Raw genomic sequence first — 22,622 nt, forward strand, 5'->3', positions numbered from 1 at the left:
ATAAGGACATAGTTTTGAGGGACCAGGAGATGGCTTAGTGGTTAAGGCACTGGACTCCCACATGGCCGACTGTGGTTTGGGTCCTGCACTCAGTGACTTAAACTCTGGTCACTTAGGCATGTGTGCCCAGAATTCTGGAAGGAGAATGGAAGAGAAGGGACTGTGGCATGGCCATCCCTCCCTGGGGAGTGATTTCTTACTTTCTGTGTCTCTGTCTCTCCAGTGAGCATGTGTGTCCTATAGCAAAAATCTCTCTAAAAACAAAAACAACAACAAAAAACCACTCAGTACAAGATGACATTTTAACTTGAGAGCTTCTGAATATCTGAACAGACTTTGTTTTTGTTTAATAGAGAGATTCAAGGAGATGACACATTAATTGGAAGCTTAGAGTCGATGACCTGTAAGGTTTCCTAAGAAGATTAACAATAAAAGCTCGTGGTTCTGGTTTGTTACAGTTCCTTTGGAATTGAAGGAGGAAGTATTAAATCTGACCTTCCTGACCACCGAGAACCTTATTTCACTCTGACCTTTGAAGGCACAACTGTATGGGAAAAATAGAGATCTTGATAAAATTGAGAAATCACGCCTTCATTTAAAAAAAATGAGCTGTAGATAAAAACTGCTAATCAATCCTTGTTAAGTAATGGATTAGAATCTTTTTCTTTTTAAAGCAGTATGTTATAGTACACTTCATATCGTTGCAGTCACTACATACATGCTAAAGTCGATCTAATTGTTATGAGCGTGTTAGTGAAACAGCAAGTCTTACCTATTCTGGCAGTATTAACCGAATTTTTTAAGAAACAAGTCCTTAGAAAAACTAGAGGGTGCTATGAACTAACTGAAAAATGCATCCAGATAGTAACTGTTCATGGTAACTAACAGGACTGAAAGAACAAAGCTTGAGGGAGCTTCTGTCACGAAATGTTTGTCCTGTTCCCACAATGGGAACATTTCAAAATTGGTCTTTGCTGTTTATAAACAGATGACATGATTTTTCAGAGTCGTGGTAGAGGCCTAATTACAAGCATTGATGTCAGGACTGTGGGGACCAAGGAAGAAAAGATCATAGTGCAAGTGACTCAGAGAACTTCCTTTGAAAAATATTTGTGGATGCCTGGAAGTTTTTACTGTTTTTTTTCTACCTTTCCCATAACGGTTTTCACTCAGAGCTATTTGAGGGTTTCACGTATTATATCTTATCATGTGAAGTTCTGGGGATGAGACTGAGTAGGCAGTCCTCAGATGCCGCATTTCACAGTCTCAATTTCGTGTAGAAATGTGTAATCCTGCAAGCAGCGCTCTTGTCGCAGCCTTTCTTGCTGTCAGTACTTACACAAATAGTAAACAACAACCCCAAGCAAAGAGCATGTCACCTTTCACCACCAACAAACTCCACGGGTCTATTACTTAGGCCCCAAAATCTCATCTCAGAAGTCTCTTCATAGAATACTCCATTCCATGCTAAGGTACCAAATCAATGAAGATTAAAAAAAAAAAATCAGTTTCTCACGGCTTGAGTTTTGTCTTACTTATTTATCTCTTTTCTTTTCTCCCTCCTTCTCTCTCTCTCTCTCTTGCTCTCCTTTTTTTTTTTTTTCAAAATCAGGAAATGAAAAAAGTGGTCTCTAGTCAAAATTCTACTTCTGTTCTGAGAAATCTAAGTGAATTATTTTACTCAGTACAGACTCACATTATGCTGGACCCTAAGAAATGCTAAATTAAGGGGCAGCTCCTATCTCTGATCAATTCCCTTAAAACCTAAACAAAGATGAAGACAAAAACCTCAAGTATCCGTGTAAGAGCATACAGGAAATTATAGCCAGCCCTTTTTCCCCTGTGGCTTGCTGAGAGACATCAAGACCATACCTAGTACCAACCCCCTGTCCTTCCACTTCCCTACACACCACGAAGACAGATGGCGAGAGTCATGAGGTCAAGGGAGTGCAGTTTTGTGTTATGAGGGAACAGCAAAGGGAGAGAGGCAAGGTTGATCAGTCACTAATAGTACTGCCTCCTTAGGTCAGGGGAAAAAGGCTATGAGAAAACCTGTCATCACGTCTGGGGATTTCTACAAGGAGAAACTGGCATCACATGCCCTGCTGAGGCATCCATTTGGGTAATTGACTTGTTTATCTCTACCTGGGTCTAACACATCAAGGAAAATGTAAAAATAGTAGGGCAGCTGGCAGCAACCAGACATCATGCCATTTAACGTGGCAATGTTCTGTGAGGCCCTTGCAGAGTAAGTGCAAGAAAAAGCCTGGATCTGAGTCGTTTTGCCCACTAAATGGACTTGTTGGGGCCCAATAGACCAACAGGTACTGGTTAACGGTTATAGGAGTCCAGGGACTGGAAGAAAGCAGACAGAGGTGAATGTCTGACTGAGAGAACTCTGCAGTGTGGAGGTGCAACGGGACCCTCTAATGAACCGCCAGGCAGCCCTCGGGAGAGTCAGCATGTTAGTGCCCATCACAAAGCTACTCCGTAACAGCCAGCAAACAGGCAATGAGTCAGAAAAGAGCTATGACTAGGGTACTACTAAAGTAATAAGGACATTTAGCTTCTACTGCCACCTCTGCTCCCTACAGCAACAGGAATGGGAAGAACAAAGGGTCTGTAGCTCTCCTTCCACTTTAGTACTGGAGTTGAAGAATGAGCAAGAGATGGACAACTCAAGTCCTAATTCCCATGGGTCAGGCCTTTATTTGGAAGAGGAGATCTTTAAATGGATTCGAAGATTTGTTTTTGTTCTATCTATCGTAATATTGTCTTTTTAATAAAGTTTTTATTTAAAGTTTAAAGTTTTTATTTTTAAAGTTTTTATTTCTTTCATGAGCAAGAGAGAAAGGAAGAGAGAGAGATCATTCCCAAGATGGTCTTGGCACTACAAATCTCCCCAGCCTTCAGCCATCTCTGGATTATGGGTACATGCATGCCTGGCTACTCAGAAAGGGTCTCCAGACTTGAACCAGCAAACTTCTCTTTTGGGATTGCCTTTCAGAGATCATTGTGCTTCCTGCTACACCACTATCTGGCCTCATATTTGAATTTTACACAAAAGTGTGATACCTTTTGAAAATTTTAATTGTCAGAGGGCATGTGTACTCACCACAGACAGACAGAGAAAAGGAGGGAGAAAGCAGCTGCCTGTGGGGTATGGTCACACTGCAATCCCTCCTTCTCCATTTCTCTTTCCTATCTGGATCTTGGGCATGAACACATGTATCTAGAGTGTTTTTCAAGCCACTGGAGACTGAAATTCAAACTCCAGTTGGCCATGTGGGGTATGTGGGATTAATTTCCCTTAACTACTAGGCTACGGGGCTGGCTGGGCCAAGGGCCTTCTTTTAAATAACTCAAAGTTCCAGGAAATTGATTATATCTAATATAATTAAAGAACAGAGAAAGGACATTTGACATAGAGTGGCTAAAGAGAGAGGCTGAAAAAGTAAAACCATCTTGGGACCAGCAGTTAGCATAATGGCTATGTTGCTGGACGCCCACGTAGTAGACCGCGGTTTGAGTCCCGGACGCGGTGGCTTAAACTCATGCCAGGTGCGTGTGTGTCCGTGCCCAAGATCCTGAGAGGAGAATGGAGGAGAAAGGATTGTGGCATGGCCAACCCCCTTGGGGGATGATTTCTCACTTTCGATCTCTCTGTCTCTCTCTGTCTTTCTGGTGAGCGAACGAGCCCTGTAGTAAAAACCTCTCCGAAAAAAAAAAAAAGTAAAACCATTTTATGTTTCAATTCTAGGTTGAGATTCCTTAAATAAAACCTTACATGTGCATGAAACTTGACTTTCAGAATTGTTTCTCAATCTTAAACATTTAAATTCCTCTAATACTTCTAAATTACCCAAACAAAGTAATAATTCAAAATTTAAATTTGTAAGAATCCATAATGATTATAATTGAGTCAGTAGATCAAACAAATTTCAAAATACACTGACCTAGAGATAGCAAATGGTTGAATATTAGTTCATGGTCATCTAAACAAGCCACTGCGATTTTGAAATCATTATTTTAACATTTACAGAAAAATAATTGAGGAATATGATACTAAGAAAGAATATATTTTCAGCTTATCCAAAAAAAGATGCCATGTTAATTTTAGGTAAAGAGTAGAACTTCAGAATTCTAGATTATCTGATAGCTTATATCCTAAAAATAATCACTTAAATCTCAAGTGAAAAGTTTCTATCAATGCAATAGCATTATTTTGATAGCATTTTTGTTTAATTAAAAATTTTCCATAAAGCTAAGACATACGATGTTTAAATATTGGGTTGTTGGAGAAGTCATGATATATTTTTTCTATGCAAAAATGTGCCATAAATTTTCTGACAACCCAATAGATAAAAACAATGAATAAACATTTTCTGAATCTTTTCTTGAATTTCACATTTTAAAGAAACAGCAGTGGCTACTCAGCATATATTTTTCAATGAGTGAATATTATTTTTTTTTACTACGCAATTACCACTTTTTACTCAGTATAAACTTATTTTTAGCACAAATATATACAAAGGAAATACATGCATCGCTTTACACTTTCTTGAACACCCCCTATGCAAACATATACACAAACCGCAGTGAAACATTAAAAATGAATAATGTCTTTGGAAGCGAGAACATTTAACTTTAGGTTCTAGCAGTCAGTTCATGAAAACCAGAAAGGAAACAACTCAGGACTCTGAGTTGGACACTTATTTTTTTCTTTCTTGAAATGAATGGCTTCTTTTAGTAGTAAAAATCCACCATCAGACTGGCCTTGAGAGTGGCCTGGTGATTAAGAGAATAGGATCTCATATGGGCAACTGAGGTTTGAATTCTAGGCCAATGGCTTGAAAAACACACCAGGTGCATGTGCATGTGTGCACAAAAATCCCAATAGGATGGAGAAATGGGGAAGATGGGGTTGTGGTGTGACCGTGCCCTATTGGTGGGGGGGTGCTTTCTGACTCTTCCTCTCTCTGTCTCTGGCTTCTCGGTCTCAGACACCATAATGTGTTTTAGATTTAAATTTAGATTGGAGATGGTTGTACTGACGTGTGGTGGTAGACTGATAAATTGGCTATGTTGCCAAATGTGACATTCAGTAGTAAATCATATCAAATGTGCATCTTAAAGTTACACCTTCGATGATTCATAAGCACGCCCTACTCAAATTTGACAGTTTGAAGATCTAAGCTAACAAACAGTGACAGAAACATTTCTGCCTTAGACTTCCGGGGCAATGTGTCATGGAGGCTAAAGGCTCTAACTCTGTGGTTACTCTGCTAACTTCTTGATCCTGGACAACGGATCTCACCTCTCTAAGTAGTTTCCATCCTGTGAAATGAAATTGGAGTAATTACTGGGAAGTTCAAATGAGAACATGAATTGAAATCACTTAGCACAGTGATTTTGGTAATACTCTTATTACTACATTTCCGCTACAATACTATTGCTACTGCTACTGTTTACTACAATACTATTGCTACTGCTGCTGCTGTTATTCTGAACCAAGGAAAGCTAATGCAAGCACCCTCTAGTCTTTCACTTCGGTTCTCCATTTTTTGGCATCCACTCCTCACTTTCTACCTTCATTCCTCTTCCCTCGCACCACCTGAATCACATTGCCCAACATCCTCTGGAGGCCTGTAGATTTCAATTTTGGTATACAAGAGTTTATCTCCAAAAGAGTAGTTTACTCAGCATTGGCAGGTACATACAGAACAATTCAAGTCTTTGTAAATATTTTGTTTGAGAATTTACTGTGTTAGTGTTTAAGAACCTTAAAGGTGACCTTACGATATTTCTTCCCATTCATAAACAGGAAAATGATAATCCATGTTATGTTGAGTTGATAATATAGTTTTTTAAAAATTAAAATAACCTTTTAAATTAAATGCATGTTCTGCAGCTGTGTTTGAGTCTTTCTTTGTGTCAGAAGCTAGTTTGCTGAGATTATTCTAGCACCCCACCAAGGGACAGAGTGGGGAAAATCTATTAACGTGCTTCTTATAGTGGCAATAATAATTTTTGGAGTTATTTGAAGGAATAGTTAATTCAGGGGTAAGGCTGAAAGTGTAAGTCCCAAACCTGAAGCCATATCCTCTTAATGACTACTAAAGATGAAAGAATGGCCTCAAGAAAGTAAGAGCATATATGCCATTATTTGTCTCTATGAATCTTTATTTAGATGAGAATGTGATCATTTTTCATTCTATAGCTTCAATTTGGCAGGCCTTGTTGATATTTTCAGACTTATTAATATCAACCTTTAAAGTATAAAAATACATAAATCATGGAATTGCATGTCCAAATTTTTGAAAAAATAGTTAAGTACATATTTTGGGCAGGATGTATAATCTGGATATTATAAGCAATTCTTAGTTTATGCCTAAAATTTAATTGAAGCTATTTTTAACAAAGCTTAGATCTCTTTTTAGAACACATCTTTTCCTCAGGTTACCCTTCTTGTCGTCTTGCTCAGCGTGCATAGATTTACATGCTATCTAATTGTGGAATATTCTTAAGCATGTACATAATGTCACGTCTCTTAAGCAGCCATTTTATTTTCTCATGAGAATAAAAGTATTTCCTGCTTTATTAACATGACAGCCTTCAGTCCAGTTCTGTATCTATGTTGACCTGCTATTAGTTTCGTAAGTTTTTGCTAAGGTGATTACGTAAGTGTACATGGAAATTTTATCATTCATTTACTTTTTTTTGTATGTATGTACAGGGAATAAACTATGATACAAATTTGTTACAATTGAATTATAATGAATCCTGAGGAAAAATCCAAACTGTGTTTTGAGAAGGACTGAAAAGCTGGCATTCAAAGGTTTTTCTTTCCTTTTTTCTCTTTTTCTCTCTCCTGTTTGACTCTGTATTATTTCCAGAAACAAATGACATCTATTTGAGATAAAACTACTGCTATAACTTAGACGAGTTCTCATAACGCATAATATATGTAGATAGAGAGATACCATGATTTATTTAGAGTACATGTAAATTTTTTGTAAAAAAAGAATTTCTCATATGAATATTCTATTTATTTCATAACCCTAGTATTAGATGTTAAAACTCAAATCCTGAATAAGTTAAGAGCCTCAGAGTCACAGCACAGCAGAGCAGAGAAGTCTCCAGGTCTCTGATCTTCCAGCCCTGGGCTCCTTCTAATCCATTATTCAGTCTTTCTAGTGACACTTTCTCTGCAGATACTTGAAAGGTATAGCTCTGTTATTAGGCCCATAAGAATGCTTGATCAAACTATTATAATATTTTTATTATGATTTAAATGGGTAATTTGATAGTGCAAAAAGTATATTGGGATCTACCAAACTGAAATGTACCTAACTATTGAGAGAGTTGTAGGTGAATTATTGATTAAAACTGTAAGTCAAGATGACCAAAATCCCAAGTTTAGTCCATGTATGGGGCTTTCGGACTTCTATGCCTATATATGAAGAAGTTCAACCTGACAGCAAGTATCTGCCAGAAGATCTCATGATGCTACTTCATCAGAAAAGAGAAGAATCAATACATTCCAACATAAACAAGTCCAAACTAAAAATAATTCATAAAGCTTTCTGGGGTAATAAGCTAAACTTATCAATAACATCACTGTAGAGGGATGTAAAAACTACTGTGGATGATTTTCTAAAGACATAAAACAGAATAAATTTGAATTTAAATAGTCAACAAAATGTTGTACTTCAAGATACTGAAAAATGCATCATGAGATATCTGTATCTATGAGGCTGAATATAGATCCTACTGCTGATAGCAAAATATATGAAATAACAAATTCCCAAGCAAAATCATACTTAGAGTACAAAAGATTGATTTGTTAGACTAGACTTTAAAGTTAGAAAGCTTTTCTTCTTTGCAAAAGTAAAAATTTATGATATAAATATATAAAACAAATAAAGCAAAAGTTTTTGTCATGACGAACAACATGGAAAATATAAAAGTAAGCATTTCTCATAAATTCATGCATCATATATCTGAAGAACATGTCTTGAAAATAGAAGAAAATAAATTCACTACAAATAAAAAAGTGTTACTTTACACAATAAATAACTTGCAGAGTGGGTAGGGGTTAATAATCTAAGTCAGTTCAATACTTGCGTAAAATCAATAGAGTTCTAATCTACCACGTGATGGGGGAGGCACGCTTACAAACCTTTTCCATAGGTTGCTCAGTCTCATTATTTTCAGTCTAGAACCTTATAATGGATAAAATATGAAATGTCCTGTTGAGGAGTTTGTAGTCATTTAGATCATTAATTAATGTAGTCATCAAATCAGACCAAGCCTTTGCATCTATATTTTCTATATATTTTGTTAAAAGGTTAAAGCATCCCTACTCTGATGTCTTCACTTGCCCCCTCTTCTATCCCCAAACAAAGACCAAGTTTCTCTGCCCTAATAAAAAATCTTGGCAGACAGGATGATAGGACTCTGTGGGTCTTCAGTTGTCATCTACTCTAAATCTTTCAATTTATAGACAAAGACACTGAAAATCATGAGACATAACCATCCGTAATTTAACAGTTTCACAGTGCTAGCATCTGAGTGTATGTATACAAGTCCAGTGTTTCTTCCTCAATAGCCCAATAATATGGGGATGTATGCCCTTACAGTCATGAGTCTAGCAAAGCACTCTGTCTTAGATATGAGGCTTTCACATTCACTAGACTGATAAACAATGTAACTGCTGGGAGAGGACTATTTGATAGATCTCATGCCTTGTTATCTAAGCAAGGTGGTCACTGCATTTTCTTTTATTCTAAATAGGTTTTTTTTTTGTTGTTTGTTTGAGAGGTTTTCACTATAGGGCGCGTGCGCTCGCCAGACAGAGAGAGACATGGAGACAGAAAGCAAGAAATCACCCCCAGGGGGGATGGCCACATCGCAATCCCTTCTCCTCCATTCTCCTCTCTGGATCTTGGGCACGCACGCACACGTGCCCGGTGTGAGTTTTAAGCCACGGGGTCCGGGATGCGAACCACAGTCAACTACGTGGGAGTCCAGCGACATAGCCATTAAGCTAACTGCTGGTTCCCGCATATTCTTTTATTCTAACATATATCTTTTCAACCTAAAAATTCTCAATAAGTTAGCAACCTGAAGTCATGATATATTGAAAAATTTTGCCCTCAGCGGATATATCTCTTTGATGAAATTATAATTCTTAGAATGAAATTTATTCTCTTATTTTATTGGGGTGTGATTTTTTTCTAGACAAGTTTCAGGGAATATTTTGTTATAAATATATGTAGGAAACATCAATGACTGCTATAATTGTACAAGGTATTCAAAGTTTAGAACTTTCTTTTCAGAAACTATTATTTAGAATTTTCTGAAATTATTACACCTATCTATTTTTAAAAAGATATATTTATTAATCTATTTCCATTTGCTATTATTATTTTTTTAATTTGACCAGAGAAAGACAGAGAGCGAGAAAGGGAGAAAGCCAGTTGCCAGGTCTGGGACCTGAACCACAGTCTACTATCTGGGAATTCTGTGCCTTTAACAGCCACACCACCTGCCGACCCCATTACACCTATTTTTATTATTATTATTACCCATTTTCTCCATTAGAATTTAAGCTTCATAAGAGCAAGGACTTTTTGTTTGTTGTATTTTAGCTTTGTGTCACTCTCACCCAGTGCTACAGCTTACTTCATGGAATGTACTTGACACACTGGCACTGACCACGTGAGACTAGAAATACTATATATGTGTGCGACTTATTGGATCTATAATATTTTTCAAAATAGAATATTTTGTATTTCAGTTTGGATATCAGGATTTTTAGACATTGAATATAAATTGCCCATAATGGAAAACTTAACTTCCTAAATTCTTCTGTTAAAATTGTTCCCCTCAAAAAGAATTGTTGCCAAGAATTTTTTTTCTTATAAAGAAAACTCCCCTAAGGAACATATTTCTACTGAGAGATATTTAATTGGAGGCAGGCAGGATAATTTTATCTTTAATATCAACTGCAATGTCATAATTATTTTTATTCCAAAGGACACTTACATATTATTTAAACGTTCCTTCTCATTTAAGCAAGGTCATACTCTATACACTTCACGTTAATGAGAACTTACTCAATTTTAAACGTTCACTTGAGAATGTGCTTTTTAAAAAGTAACGTGTAAAACATCAAATCTTGTGCCTGTGAACTTTTCTTATTGCCAGTACTTAGTATTTGTAATTTTTAAAATTGAAAAGTGGATCTATCTTGGATTCAGACAGGCTGTCTATTTTTCCTGACTTTTCCTCATTTTACAGTCTCACCAGCAGTTTTGAAGTTAACCCAAACTATTCTTCTGAGATTGTGAATCATGAAATTTGTCACATATTTTCCAATTACTAAATGATGAGATGGATATGGTACCAGAGAGAATTAAAATGATGAGCTAAATTGAGAAAATGTCATTTCTCAGGAAACCACAGTAGGATAGAGGAAAGAATAATTGAAACATAAATTTGAATATGGCTACAATAACTGTATGACAGGAAAACAAGGCTTTTACTAGCTTCTTTAAGGCTTTCTACCTTCCAAAGATTTGCTGAAGATCCAAAACAATTTCCTTTCTATGACAAGAACAGAGAGACTGGAAGATATCTTTTCGTTTAATTTTCTGTAATTTTGACTTAGTACAGAAGCAAAGACAAATGTAAATGAATTGATTTTTTTTAAAACATTATAGTTCCTTGATCTATAGAATTATTAATTCCAGTGTAATTTGTATTTATCTTTTAGAAGGCATATCTATTTAAAATTTCAGAAAGATTATATTCGACCAGCAAGACTTTGTGAGCTTTAAAAGTCAAACAAACAAACACCAAAAAATAGCTTGTGGAATACGAAGTCATTAAAATCTAGAATCCTAAACGTAAATGTTATATTTCATTGGTTGTGTTTGGGAGCAGGTCCAGCACTGCTTGCAAAATATTTACTTAGTTTTGGGGAGTGGCTCTTGGAGCTATAGTGGTCAGAACTTATTTTAAACATTCCTAAACCCTAAACATGAATAGATATTCGTTTCTGAGCAACACAAATCCATGGCAGTAACACGTTTTTATGATATTTTCTATAGTAACACATTTACCCAGGACCCATGGTAATATCATCCACTCGACGATGGTTGGTGGTGGACCTTGCCTGTTCAAGTCTGACCTGTCGATGTGCTGAGAGGCAAGCAGCAGCAGGAACAAAAAAGTCAGATAGGATGCTGTGTGGCAGATAAACTTGATAAATGGCTTTCTGATGAACAGTCCAAGGGGGCTTTTGGGAGCTATCAGGTAGCACACAGAGAAGACAGGAAAAAGCAGTCCTATTATGAAACATGTCACCATCTTCACCGCCCAGTGTCTTCTCCTCCAGCCTGGAAACTCATCGTACCAGCGCGATGCCAGCAGCTGTTGACAGTTGGGCTGGGCCACAAACTAAATGGAAAGGAAAGGAAAGGAAAAGCAAACACGAGTCAGTGTGACATTAACGGCCTTGGTTCACTAGTAAGAACCTGAGAAGTTGTTACAGCTAGAAATTCTGTTTCACATACTTTTTTATGCTTTACCAATCAATGTGCTTCAAGTCACTTTATAAATAAAGCTCATCTATTGAACATGTATGATACCCAAGACTCCCCTGCTTAGAGTGACACATGGTCAAAGTCAAAATGCCATGGCTGCACTTGAGGAAGCAAAAATAGAACTGGGGAATAGAAATGAGCATAGGAAATGTTGATAAATGAAAAAGCAATTCACAGGGCCAGCCAGTGATGTGATGGTTAAGGTGTCAGGATTCCACATGGCTGACCCCATCCTTGGAGTCCCTGACTCCTGCAGCTAGAGGAACATGCTGGCTCCTGTCTGTGTGTGCCCAAAATCCCGAAAGGAGGAAGACATGGAAGATAATATTTCAGTATGACCATTCCCCACGGGGGGTGGTACTCTCTGGCAAAATCTAAAAAAAAAAGTGTTTACAAAAACATACACATATACAACTGGTCTTCAGGAAGTCTGTGGAAAATGGATATATTAAAAAAAGTATATATACATGGATTTTCAAATTCTTGCACCAAAATAATCTTGTACTCTAACTCCATTGTTTCACAAACTTTTTGAAAAACAGTATATATGTATATAAGATGTATTATATGTGGTGTGAAATATAAATGTTAATATAGCTCATTTTTTAAAAAAAGATAATTTATTTATTCATTCACTTATTTTAATTTGACCAGAGAGAGAAAGAGAGGGAAAGTGAGAAAGCAAGCCCCCAGGTCCAGGACTCACATTGTGGGAGGGACCAGCACCTTAACCACCATGCTACCCACTGGCCCCAATATGGCTAGTTCTTGAGGAAGCAAAAATAGAGTCATTGGTTTAGTGGTTATTTCTTGGTTATAACATTACATTTGTCTTCATTTTTATATTGGTAAAAATATTTAATATCTTCTATAGCAAACACTTACTACTTCCACCAACAGAAAAAGTACATTTATTTTACTTTTAACCCATTCTCTTTTATTAAAATGTTTTAAAATTTATGTTTAGTCATTGTACATCTTTACAGCACACAATATGGGTCCTGAAAGAATAAATAGTGAATTTATTTTTAATTGGATTCAGGCAATAAGAAAAACATACATGAGAGAATATTAGGATCACTGGAATGTAACTCATCATAGCTGAATCTGGAGGAAACGATGCCTAAATAGAATAAATTAGCATACACAAACGTTTCACAAACATGACATTTTTCCTGGCAACCTGCTGAGATGTAGATAGGTATTACTACATTTTCAAGATGAGGACAGAAGGGGTTGTAAGAGGTCACTAGATTTACTCAAGGTTACATGTCTGATAAACAAGGTGATGTGAGAGTATCTTATCCAAGTTCTTCTTTTCCCTGGGTGCTGCCTTTCTCGTTGGGATTGACAGTTAAGCATGATAGGAATTAAGAAGATGCTTTCTTTTCCACACGGAACGGTCCAGTAACTATTCCCAGTGAGCGTATTTGTATAAGCAGGTAAGAGAGAGACGGTGGCGATCTAAGACAAAGCATGGTGGGAAGGCAGCAGTGTGTACTGCCGAGAAAGTGCACGGTGGTTTTAAGGAATGCTTTACGGGCAGTTTTGATTGAAGTACGAGTTTAAGTTCCTTGGAAGGGCCCTGAGAAAGTTCTAGTGACATCGTAACATGGGGCTACTCTAAGCAAACTATTTGTTTTTGTTCATTTTTTTCCCTCGAAAAAGCTCTCACCCAGTACCACACGTTTTGTCTTCATTTCTTAGCCATGTGGATCTCCTTCAGGCCAGACTTCACTCTTTTCCTTCCTTGGCGGTGAGTCAGCAGTCCTTAGGGGTCGGGTAACTTCCAGACATGGACTCGTCTGTTTTCCCTTCTCCTCTCCATATCTGGCTTCCCTGAGGCCAGTCCCTGAGGGAGAGGGGAGAGCCTATGGTTTCTGCCTCCTCTACTTTATCTTTCTATGCACTGAGTCGCGGGAAATACCATCTTCTGTACCATTGCAGACTGGGGGAAGTAGGGTTTCTATTTAGGCACATTGAATTATAGTCCTTTCTCTCCCTATAGTTGGCCAATTCCAGCACAATTCTTGCCATCATATTAACATTCATATTAAGACATTATGGAGCCAGCAAGTGGCATGGTGGTTAAGGGCACTGGAATCCCATAATGACTGACTGCAGTTCAACTCCCAGACCTGGCAGCTGGCTTTCTCACTTTTTTTTTTCTCTCTCTATCTCTCACATCTGTTCCTCTCTGATCAAACTAAAATAAATAAGTAAATAAACAACTAAAGTTAAAGAAAATAATTCTTTAAAAGACTATTATTCAAATTCTGGGGCCAGCAGGTGGCATGGAGGTTATGACACTGGACTCTCACATAGACAACTCCATAGTTTAAGTCCAGACCTGGTGGCTTAAACATCATGTTGTGTGTGTGTGTGTGTGTGTGTGTGTGTGTGTGTGTATGTGTGTATGCTCAAAATCTGGAGAGGAGAATGGAAGAGAAGAGATTGTGGGATTACCATCCCCTTGGGGCATGATGTCTCACTTTCCCTCACTCTGTCTCACTCTGTTCAGTGAGCGCATGTGCCCTATAGCAACAACAAAAGCATATTAATTCAAATTCATATTTGTACCATGCATTTATCATATTGTGAAAAAAATCTTTTTGAAGAACTTTCTATTCCTCTTTTTCAACAACCTTTAACAAGTTCGGATATCCTGATCCTGTGATTATATATAAACCTATCAAGATGTGGCATTAGGTGTCCTTAGGGCATTAGAACACTGAGGGTTAAGGAGGGCCCCTGGAATCACTTACTTTGTAACACTCACCAAACACTCAAAATAAAAATGGAAACACAAAGTAGCAGGCTGGAGGAGACCTTGGGGCACATATTTTGGCTACACAAAGGATCCTAAACAGGACAGACCAGGAGCTTGGGAAAAAGACCCATCCTGCTTGCCCCCCCCTTGGCACTGGGGTGTTCTGTCTATGGGATGTATGTGTCTTTTTTTTTTTTTTCTCTCAATGAGCCTTCTGTTTATCCTGTTTCTTTGTCCTTTAGTTCTTTCCTGTGACAGAGAAGCACAGACCACACACTTAAAAATGGGCTTCCAAATATTGAAGACATTATGAAAATGTGAACTCTACAGTTTTACAAATAAGAAAGCGAGATTGGTCAGTACCAACAAATTAAGAACACTATTCAAAATACTAATCCCCCCGCCACCGCCAAATGAAGGAAATAAAGAGAAAAAGTAATGAGGAGAAATAGGATGAAGCCAAAAAGAACATAAAAAATAAATAAATAAGTAAACTTCAAAAACCAAAGCCTCACCCACAAAAGTTTTTTACCATTGTATTGTGTGAAATAAACATAGCCACGATAGTTAAGATGACTATATTTATTTGGTATTCCCTTTTATTTATATTTTTGGTTTTTCAATATATTTCTCTAGTTAAAATTTTGGATCCAAAGTTCAGACTGCAGCAGTATTCTGTGTAAGAGTAAAATCTAGATTCTGGGAACAACCATCAAGGTTATTTTGTTCATCTTGATTAGGTTGGGTAGATACATTGGAGTCTCGGTCAAGTGCTTGAATGCTGATGATAAAGAGAGTTGAACATTTTGATAGAACAGCCTTTTAGTGATTTCCTTAAGAGCCATCTGATTCCTTTGGTCTAAGAGGAACACACATTCAGACACATGTCTGTTTCTAGTGGGTCTTACTGTTTATTCCTCAGTAATTCAAAAATAATCTGTATCCTTTGGGATTTTATTTCCTCTGCCCAGGAATGTTTTTCAATAATTCATTTTCCAATTTTGATAGTAGGATTTAAACATCAGCTGTAGGCAAAAGAGCTTCAGGGAATTATGTTGTTCATAGCTGAAAAAAATCCTTTCTTTCTCTGCTTCAGCCTCTAAATCTCTTCACAGCTACTGGTGGCCTTGAACTATATCTGGGTTTCCCCTGTTTTCTAGAAAGAGCTCCGACTGTGTGCTTCATTAAAACAATTCTTCTGTTCTCTTTGAACATAGTCATACCACATGACTAATCAGATCCTCCTACTTTATTAATAAAAACACTATTTTCTCATGGCCCTTTTTAGAGTTAATGAAGTATATGTGAGAGACATTAAGTGGGAGGAGGACTGAGATCTTTAAGAATCAGATAAGTCTGTTTTCTAACAACTCAAAACATTTTAGGTGCCGATGATCTATTAGATAAGTTAATACAGAGCAAAAGGGCTTGTTTAAAAAGAGGGGTAGAATATACGAGAGATTATACCCAACAGAAAATGACCAAAGACATTAAGTAAGGGAATACAAATTGTTAGGCAAGCCTGACATAACTGAATTTTGACAGGCTTGGTCAGAGATGTTTAAAATTAATGGTAAAAATACTGCTTTATTGGAGAAACTTACATCCAAATTACTTTCATGTTTTTAAAAAGTCCTAATGAGTGTCCAAGAAGAACATATATACAGTATCCCCTGGAATCAGGACAAAATGGGATTGATGATGGCCCCAAATGTTGCTTCCTGAAAGAAAAAAAGTGTATTATTTAACCTTTCTTCTTTTGAGGTGAGACAAGTGAACTGTGCACATCATGTCTAAGGTTTTCTTACTTTATACGGAAGAAGAACTGAGATCCTGTTTTTGATGTATATTAAATAGAATACACGGAATCCATCTCTGACCAAGATCAAGAAAACAAAAATAACTCAAGATTTCTCCTGCGATGAAATGCAAACGTCTGTGATCCACCTCTGTGGTTCTCGCACTGCCTGTTGTCCTCCCTCTCCGGAGACGCATTTATGGCACAGGCACCTACGGAGCCATCGACAGTCTTCCCTTCTAGGAATCCAAGGAGGCAAATCCCATTAACTTCAGCATTTCTATTTCTCTGTTTTTCCCTGCTTTAGTAAATGGGCAGTCTTTGCTCTTCGTTTCTTGTTTTTTTTTTTTTTTTTTCTTTTTCTTTTTCCTGATTGCTTCTTTGTTTCAGTGGAGTAGGGGAAGGAGATGCAGGGCTATGTCTTCTGGGCTATCTGGAGGGCCTTCTGTGTGAAAATCTTCAGCAGCTCCTTCTCCCATCTCTTTCCCGCCACCAGGACCTTCCTCGGATCCTGCACTCTCTCTTCCAAGGCGTGGACCAGGACCACCTGCACGCCATCCATGGGAAGTGTCTGTGGCTGTGACCCATTCAGAGTTCTGCTCCTCCTCACACCTAAACATGTTTCGATTTATATTTAAGGATATTATTCTAAAAGCAAGGATTAAGGTAAATATGTTCAGATGAGATGAAAAAGCAACATGTGACTGTATTTTGGAATTTAGATAAGAATGTTTGTTGAGAAAATCAAGGTTGAGTCTAAGCCCTTGCTCAGTTCGATGTGAGCTGAAGCCAGCAACATTGTCATCAACAGGAAGCTTTTTAGTGATGCAGCCTGGCAGGCCCCATTTCAGGCTTATCTCATAAGAATCTACTCAATAATATTCATACAAAAGCTAAAATTTGATAAACACTGGTTTAAAGGATTTGATTTCTACTGAAGTTATCTACAGATTCTTTGTATGTGATGATCATCTGAAAGCAATTTGATAAACAAGCCTATAGTGGGGGTTAAGGCAGCTGCATCCCACATGGCCGAATGTGGGATTCGAGTCTTGGACCTGGCTGCTAGAGAAATATGTCAGGTGCCTGCGTGTGCATGTCCCCAATCCCAAAAAGAAGGAGAAGAGGAGAACAGATTACAGGTGACCAGCCCCACAGGGGTGCTTTCTCACTTTCCCTCTTTCCTTTTCTCTAACTAGCCCATGTGCCCAGATGGCGTGGGGATTAAGACAGCTGGATCCCACATGGCCAGCTCACATGGTTCAAATCCCAGATCCAGCTGCTTGAAAAACATGCTTGGTTCATGTGTGCACATTCACCAAATCTCAAAAGTAGAGAGGGCATTGTGGCATGGCCATCCTTCCTAGGGTATGAGTTCACTCTCTCTCCTCTGAGGAGCTCATGTGCCATGTAGCATAAACTAAAATAAATTAAAACAAACAAATGAACATTAAAAACAAAGAATAATCTTAATGCAGTGTAAACACACATTCTATTGCTTATGAAGAAAGTAAAGAAAGTAACAGCTGATCGTATATATACTGAACCTAGGGTGTGGGTATTAGAACCTTAGGAGTGGGTATTTGCATGTGTGTGCGAGCATGCATTCATGCTAAGCTAAACCTATCTGTGGGTCTTATGAGTTTGAAAGAGAGGGACTGGTCATTGGGTGGTGGTTCTCAAAGCTGAGTAAGCAACAGGATCCAATGGAGATTCGTTAAAATACTGTTGCTGAAGCCGTTCCCAGCATTTCTGATTCAGGGTTGGACTGCAAGTGTTAAGGAATCTCTGATGCTGCTGGTCAAGGGACCACATTTAATAACGGTTGCCTTACCAAAAAGACTTTTGGGATCGGCAGTTAGCGTAATGGCTATGTCACTGGACTCCCATGTAGTTGACTGTGATTCGAGTCCTGGACCTGGTGGCTTAAACTCATGCCGGGCACATGTGTGTGCGTGCCCAAGATCCCGAGAGGAGAATGGAGAAGGGATTGCGGAGTGGCCATCTCCCCTTGGGAGTGATTTCTCGCTTTCTGTCTCTCTGTCTCTCTCTGTCTTTCTGGAGAGAGCAAGCGCCCTATAGCAAAAACCTCTCCAAAAAAAAAAAAAAAAAACTTTCGAGAAATATGAGATATTCTAGTTTTCCTAAATTTTTTCTGTTTTGTCATCTTTTTGCATTCCCCATTTAAAATCGGCCCTCTAAAGAGAATTCCATAGAAATCATATATTAAGTGGCTATTGGTAATATGGTAATATTGCACAGATTAGTATAGTATACAATTATAGGAATAAATACAAAAATATCAAGAGTAATCCCCACCAAGTTACTGAACTCTAATGTAGGCAGAAAAGATGAACACAGTGTAACGACCCTACTTACCACTATCTACTTTCATCGCTATCCTAAAAGTTCTCGAAACTCTATTGCAACTTATGTTATATAGTTGGACATTGTATGGATTAAGAACACTTAAGTCTTGGAAAAAGTTCATTGGGATTTGAATTCTGGATCTGTTGCTTTCAATTATTTGACAGTTAACAAATTATTAAATTCTCAGTGTGTCTTTTTTTCTGACCTATAAAATGAAGATAATAGAAATACTTATAGGGTTGGGGACCAGAGGGTGGCATGGTGGCTAAGGTGCTGGACATTCACACATGGCCGACCACAGTTCGAGCCTCAGACCTGGTGGCTTGCCTTCTCACTTTCCTTCTCTCTCTGTCTCTCTCTGATCAAATTAAAAAAAGAAATGAATGAATGAATAAATAGTTATTAAAAAAAAAGAAATACTTATAGGGTTCTCGTAAAATTAAATGAATTAATATATTAAAAATTCTTGTGATGGTTCATAAATCATAGCATATGTTCAATAAATGTTAGATATTACAATTATTGCATATAAACACATATATATTTGTAGATATAAGTATATATACATATATGCACAGGTATGTCCATATACATTTATAATAATTTATAGTTGTACACAAAAATATGTATTCACCTTCAGCTTAAATTATGCCTATATATTTATATTTTATATAGCCTAGTTTTAATTAATGTCACAAAATAAGCAATTAGTTTAAATAGCTTTCTGTAAGAAGATAATAATAATAATTAGAAGATAATAATAATTGCCACCTGGCAATCTGCCCGCCCAAGAATCTTTTGGGTGTACTTTCCTATTAAATCTTCTTTTTTACCTACTTCATTCGTGGTTGTGGTTTCATTTTGTACCTAAGGACAGATCTTTAATTTTAGTGATCTGTACCACCAAAAAACAAAAAACAAAAAACAAAACAAAACCAAGGACTTCACAACGCAGTTCAACACTTTCCCATCCGTTAACATATTCTCTCTCTCCTCTTCAAAATATTGAATCGTGTTTTACCACAGGTAAATGAAACTATGGAAAGCAAAACCACAGATAAGGAGGGACTGCTGTAATGAAGATGAAATCAAACCTGAGAAGACTCTGGTTAGTTTGAGGATAATCAAAAAGATTAGATTAGATAGATTAGATGTATAGATTAGCTAATCAAAATTTTTAGTTTCCTTACTCTGCAGGCTATCTTGACCAATAACCCCCTCCCCGATCTCTGTTAAGTTCAAAGAATCCTCTAGTCATTCATTCAATCATCTCATTGTTTTTTTTTTTGGAGAAGTTTTTGCTATAGAGTGTGTGAGCTCACCAGAAAGACAGAGAGAGACAGAGATACAGAAAGCAAGAAATCACCCCCCGGGGGGGATGGCCACACCACAATCCCTTCTCCTCCATTCTCCTCTAGGGATCTTGGACACACATGCACACGCACCTGGCATGAGTTTAAGCCACCAGGTCCGGGACTTGAATCGCAGTCGACTACATGGGAGTTCAGTGACATAGCCATTACGCTAACTGCTGGTCCCTCATTGCTTTTTTTGAACATGCATGTCAAATTCATATTTACAGCCTGGGATTCTGGAGTAGCTTAATGCCGTTGTCAGGGTACTACTTCTGATGTCTGAATAATTAGAAGGGAAGATGATAGCTAATGTCCACCTGATAGTGTTGGTGACTCAGGGACAGGATTCAACTTCTTAATTATTCTTGAGCCTAAATTTAAAATTGGTTTGGCAACTGAGTTGGGATGATGAGTAGGCTGTAATGGAAAATTTAAAATGGCAGAGGTAGGGTCAGCAGGTGGTATGGTGGTTAAGGTGTTAGACTCACACATGGTCAACTACAGTTCAAGTTCTGAACCCAGTTACTTGAAAATCATGCCAGGGGACCAGCAGATGGCATAGCAGTTACATCGCTGGACTCCTACATGGCCGACTATGGTTCAAGTCCTGGACTCAGTGACTTGAAAATCATGCTGGGCATGTGTGGGTTTGCCCATGTGGGTGTGTGCCCAGGATCCCAGGAGGAGAATGAAGGAGAAGGGACTGCGGTGTGGCCATCTTCTCAGGGGGTGATATCTCACTTTCTTTCTCCTATGTCTATCTCTCTCTTTCTCCCCTCTTTCTCTGGTAAGTGCACAGGCCTTAAGGCAAAATCCTAAAAAAAAAAGAAAATCATGCTGGATGCGTGTGTGTTTCCAAAACCCCCAGAGGAGAATGGAGAAGAAGGGATTGTGGTATGGCCATCTCTCCTGCAGGGTTGGGGGGGGTGGGGGTGACTTCTCATTTTTCCCCTCATTGTCTCTCTTTATGCTAATTTCTTTCCTTTTACCAGAGTCCTTTCTACCTCTTTGACAAAAGCTCTTGCAGACTGGGATAAAAAATTTTCAGGGCTGGGAACCAGCAGTTAGCGTAATGGCTAGGTCGCTGGACTCCCACGTAGTCGACCGCGGTTTGCGTCCCGGACCCGATGGCTTAAAACTCACGCCGGGCGTGTGTGCGTGTGTGCCCATGATCCTGAGAGGAGAATGGAGGAGAAGGGATTGCGGCGTGACCATCCCCCCTGGGGGGTGATTTCTCGCTTTCTGTCTCTATGTCTCTCTCTGTCTGTCTGGCGAGCGCACACGCCCTATAGCGAAAATCTCTCTCAAAAAAAAAAAAAAATTTCAGGGCTAAAATAAACCCTTCAATATTAATTACATTTATTGAGATTGGAATAAAGTTAGTCTACAACAGAAAGAGAAAAAGTTGCATGTTTTGCAAACAGCAGAGCCCACGCAATAACTGACCCTAGTTTGTGCTCTGTGCTCCCAATTGTATGGGAATGGAGGGGGCAACTGAGCAAACATAACCCATGGGTCTGGCGCTGGTGGTGTGCTCTGTTCAGACATTGTGCTCTGCAGGCTGGGACCATATAGGAGACCCAGGTTTGACTCCCTGGTTAACCTAAAATTCCAGGCATGGTGGTGTTCCTTGTAATCTTAGTTACTTGGAAGGCTGAGGTACGAGGATTGTAATAGAGTGAGAATTTGTCTTAAAGCAATGACAGTAACAAACTAAACATATAAAGGAGCAAAAGAAAGAAAACCATTCTCTATAATTCTGCCAGTTTTCTCTAATTCCGCCTGTCTCTCTAGTGTCTCTTGGTGAGTGCACCCATCCTATAAAAATGTTAAAAAAAATTGCACTTAATTAATGGCACAAGCCATGGCACTACTCAGCAAATGCAAAGGGTTGATTTATTGCTTAGTCTCAACCCATCTTAACTGTGTAAATACATCACGGCCTTCAAGCAAACTGTATGTCAGATGCTTAAGTAGGGAAGAATAGGGAGTAAAGTGCCTGTCAAAGGAAATAATTCTTTGGCATGATTTTTTTTTCTCCTTTACTCACTTATCTTATTTCACTGATTCTACTGATGAATCATCTGTGGTATTTCTTTCTTCCTGGACCATCTCTCCAATCCTACTGATATATCTGCAGTCTAGGGTTCCTGATTTTTACAACGATTATTGAATAATGGGTTTACTTCTCTCTCTCTCTCTCTCTCTCTCTTTTTTTTTTTTTTTCTGAAAAGGAGGGATGTGTCATTTTCTCTTCCTCATCATCATTTTCAGGATTTCTTTTTGCTGCCAATACAAACATTGTTTCTCACCCTAATCCTTCATGGTAGCTTCTTGAATAATGCACATCCTAGTGTGTAAGGACAAATATGTAACATGAGTGAAGGATGGCATGAAAATAACAAACAGCCAATTGTACATGAAGAAATTAGTTACTGAAAACGTAGACCTGCAGCCATCAATAAGCTTTTCAAAGACTCTAAACCTGCAATCCAAAGAATCTGACTGCAAAGAATTTCACTGATTCTCTTGTCTTGTTTTGTTTTGTTTTGTTTTGTTTCCTTTTCTATTCTTTTCTATTCTCTTTTCTTTTTAAGACAGATTTTTGCTATAAGGTATGTGCACTCGCCAGAGATTTAGAGAAAGACAGAGAGACAGAAATCACCCCCAGGGGGAATGGCCACACCACAATCCTTTCTCCTCCATTTTCTTCTCTG

The 22,622-nt window shown here is 38.1% G+C and overlaps 1 protein-coding gene across 1 annotated transcript in view; it reads right to left on the reverse strand.

Moving 5' to 3' along the window:
* Positions 1 to 22,622, reverse strand: part of TRPC4 (transient receptor potential cation channel subfamily C member 4) — a 227,990-nt gene that overhangs the window by 54,584 nt on the left and 150,784 nt on the right. The window contains exon 4 of the mRNA XM_027774091.1: positions 11,130 to 11,466. Within this exon, the coding sequence (XP_027629892.1) occupies positions 11,130 to 11,466 (337 nt within the window). The remainder of the gene's footprint in view (positions 1 to 11,129; positions 11,467 to 22,622) is intronic.

Source organism: Tupaia chinensis, unplaced genomic scaffold (genome assembly GCF_000334495.1).
Source record: "Tupaia chinensis unplaced genomic scaffold, TupChi_1.0 Scaffold000402_1, whole genome shotgun sequence".
Taxonomy (NCBI): domain Eukaryota; kingdom Metazoa; phylum Chordata; class Mammalia; order Scandentia; family Tupaiidae; genus Tupaia; species Tupaia belangeri.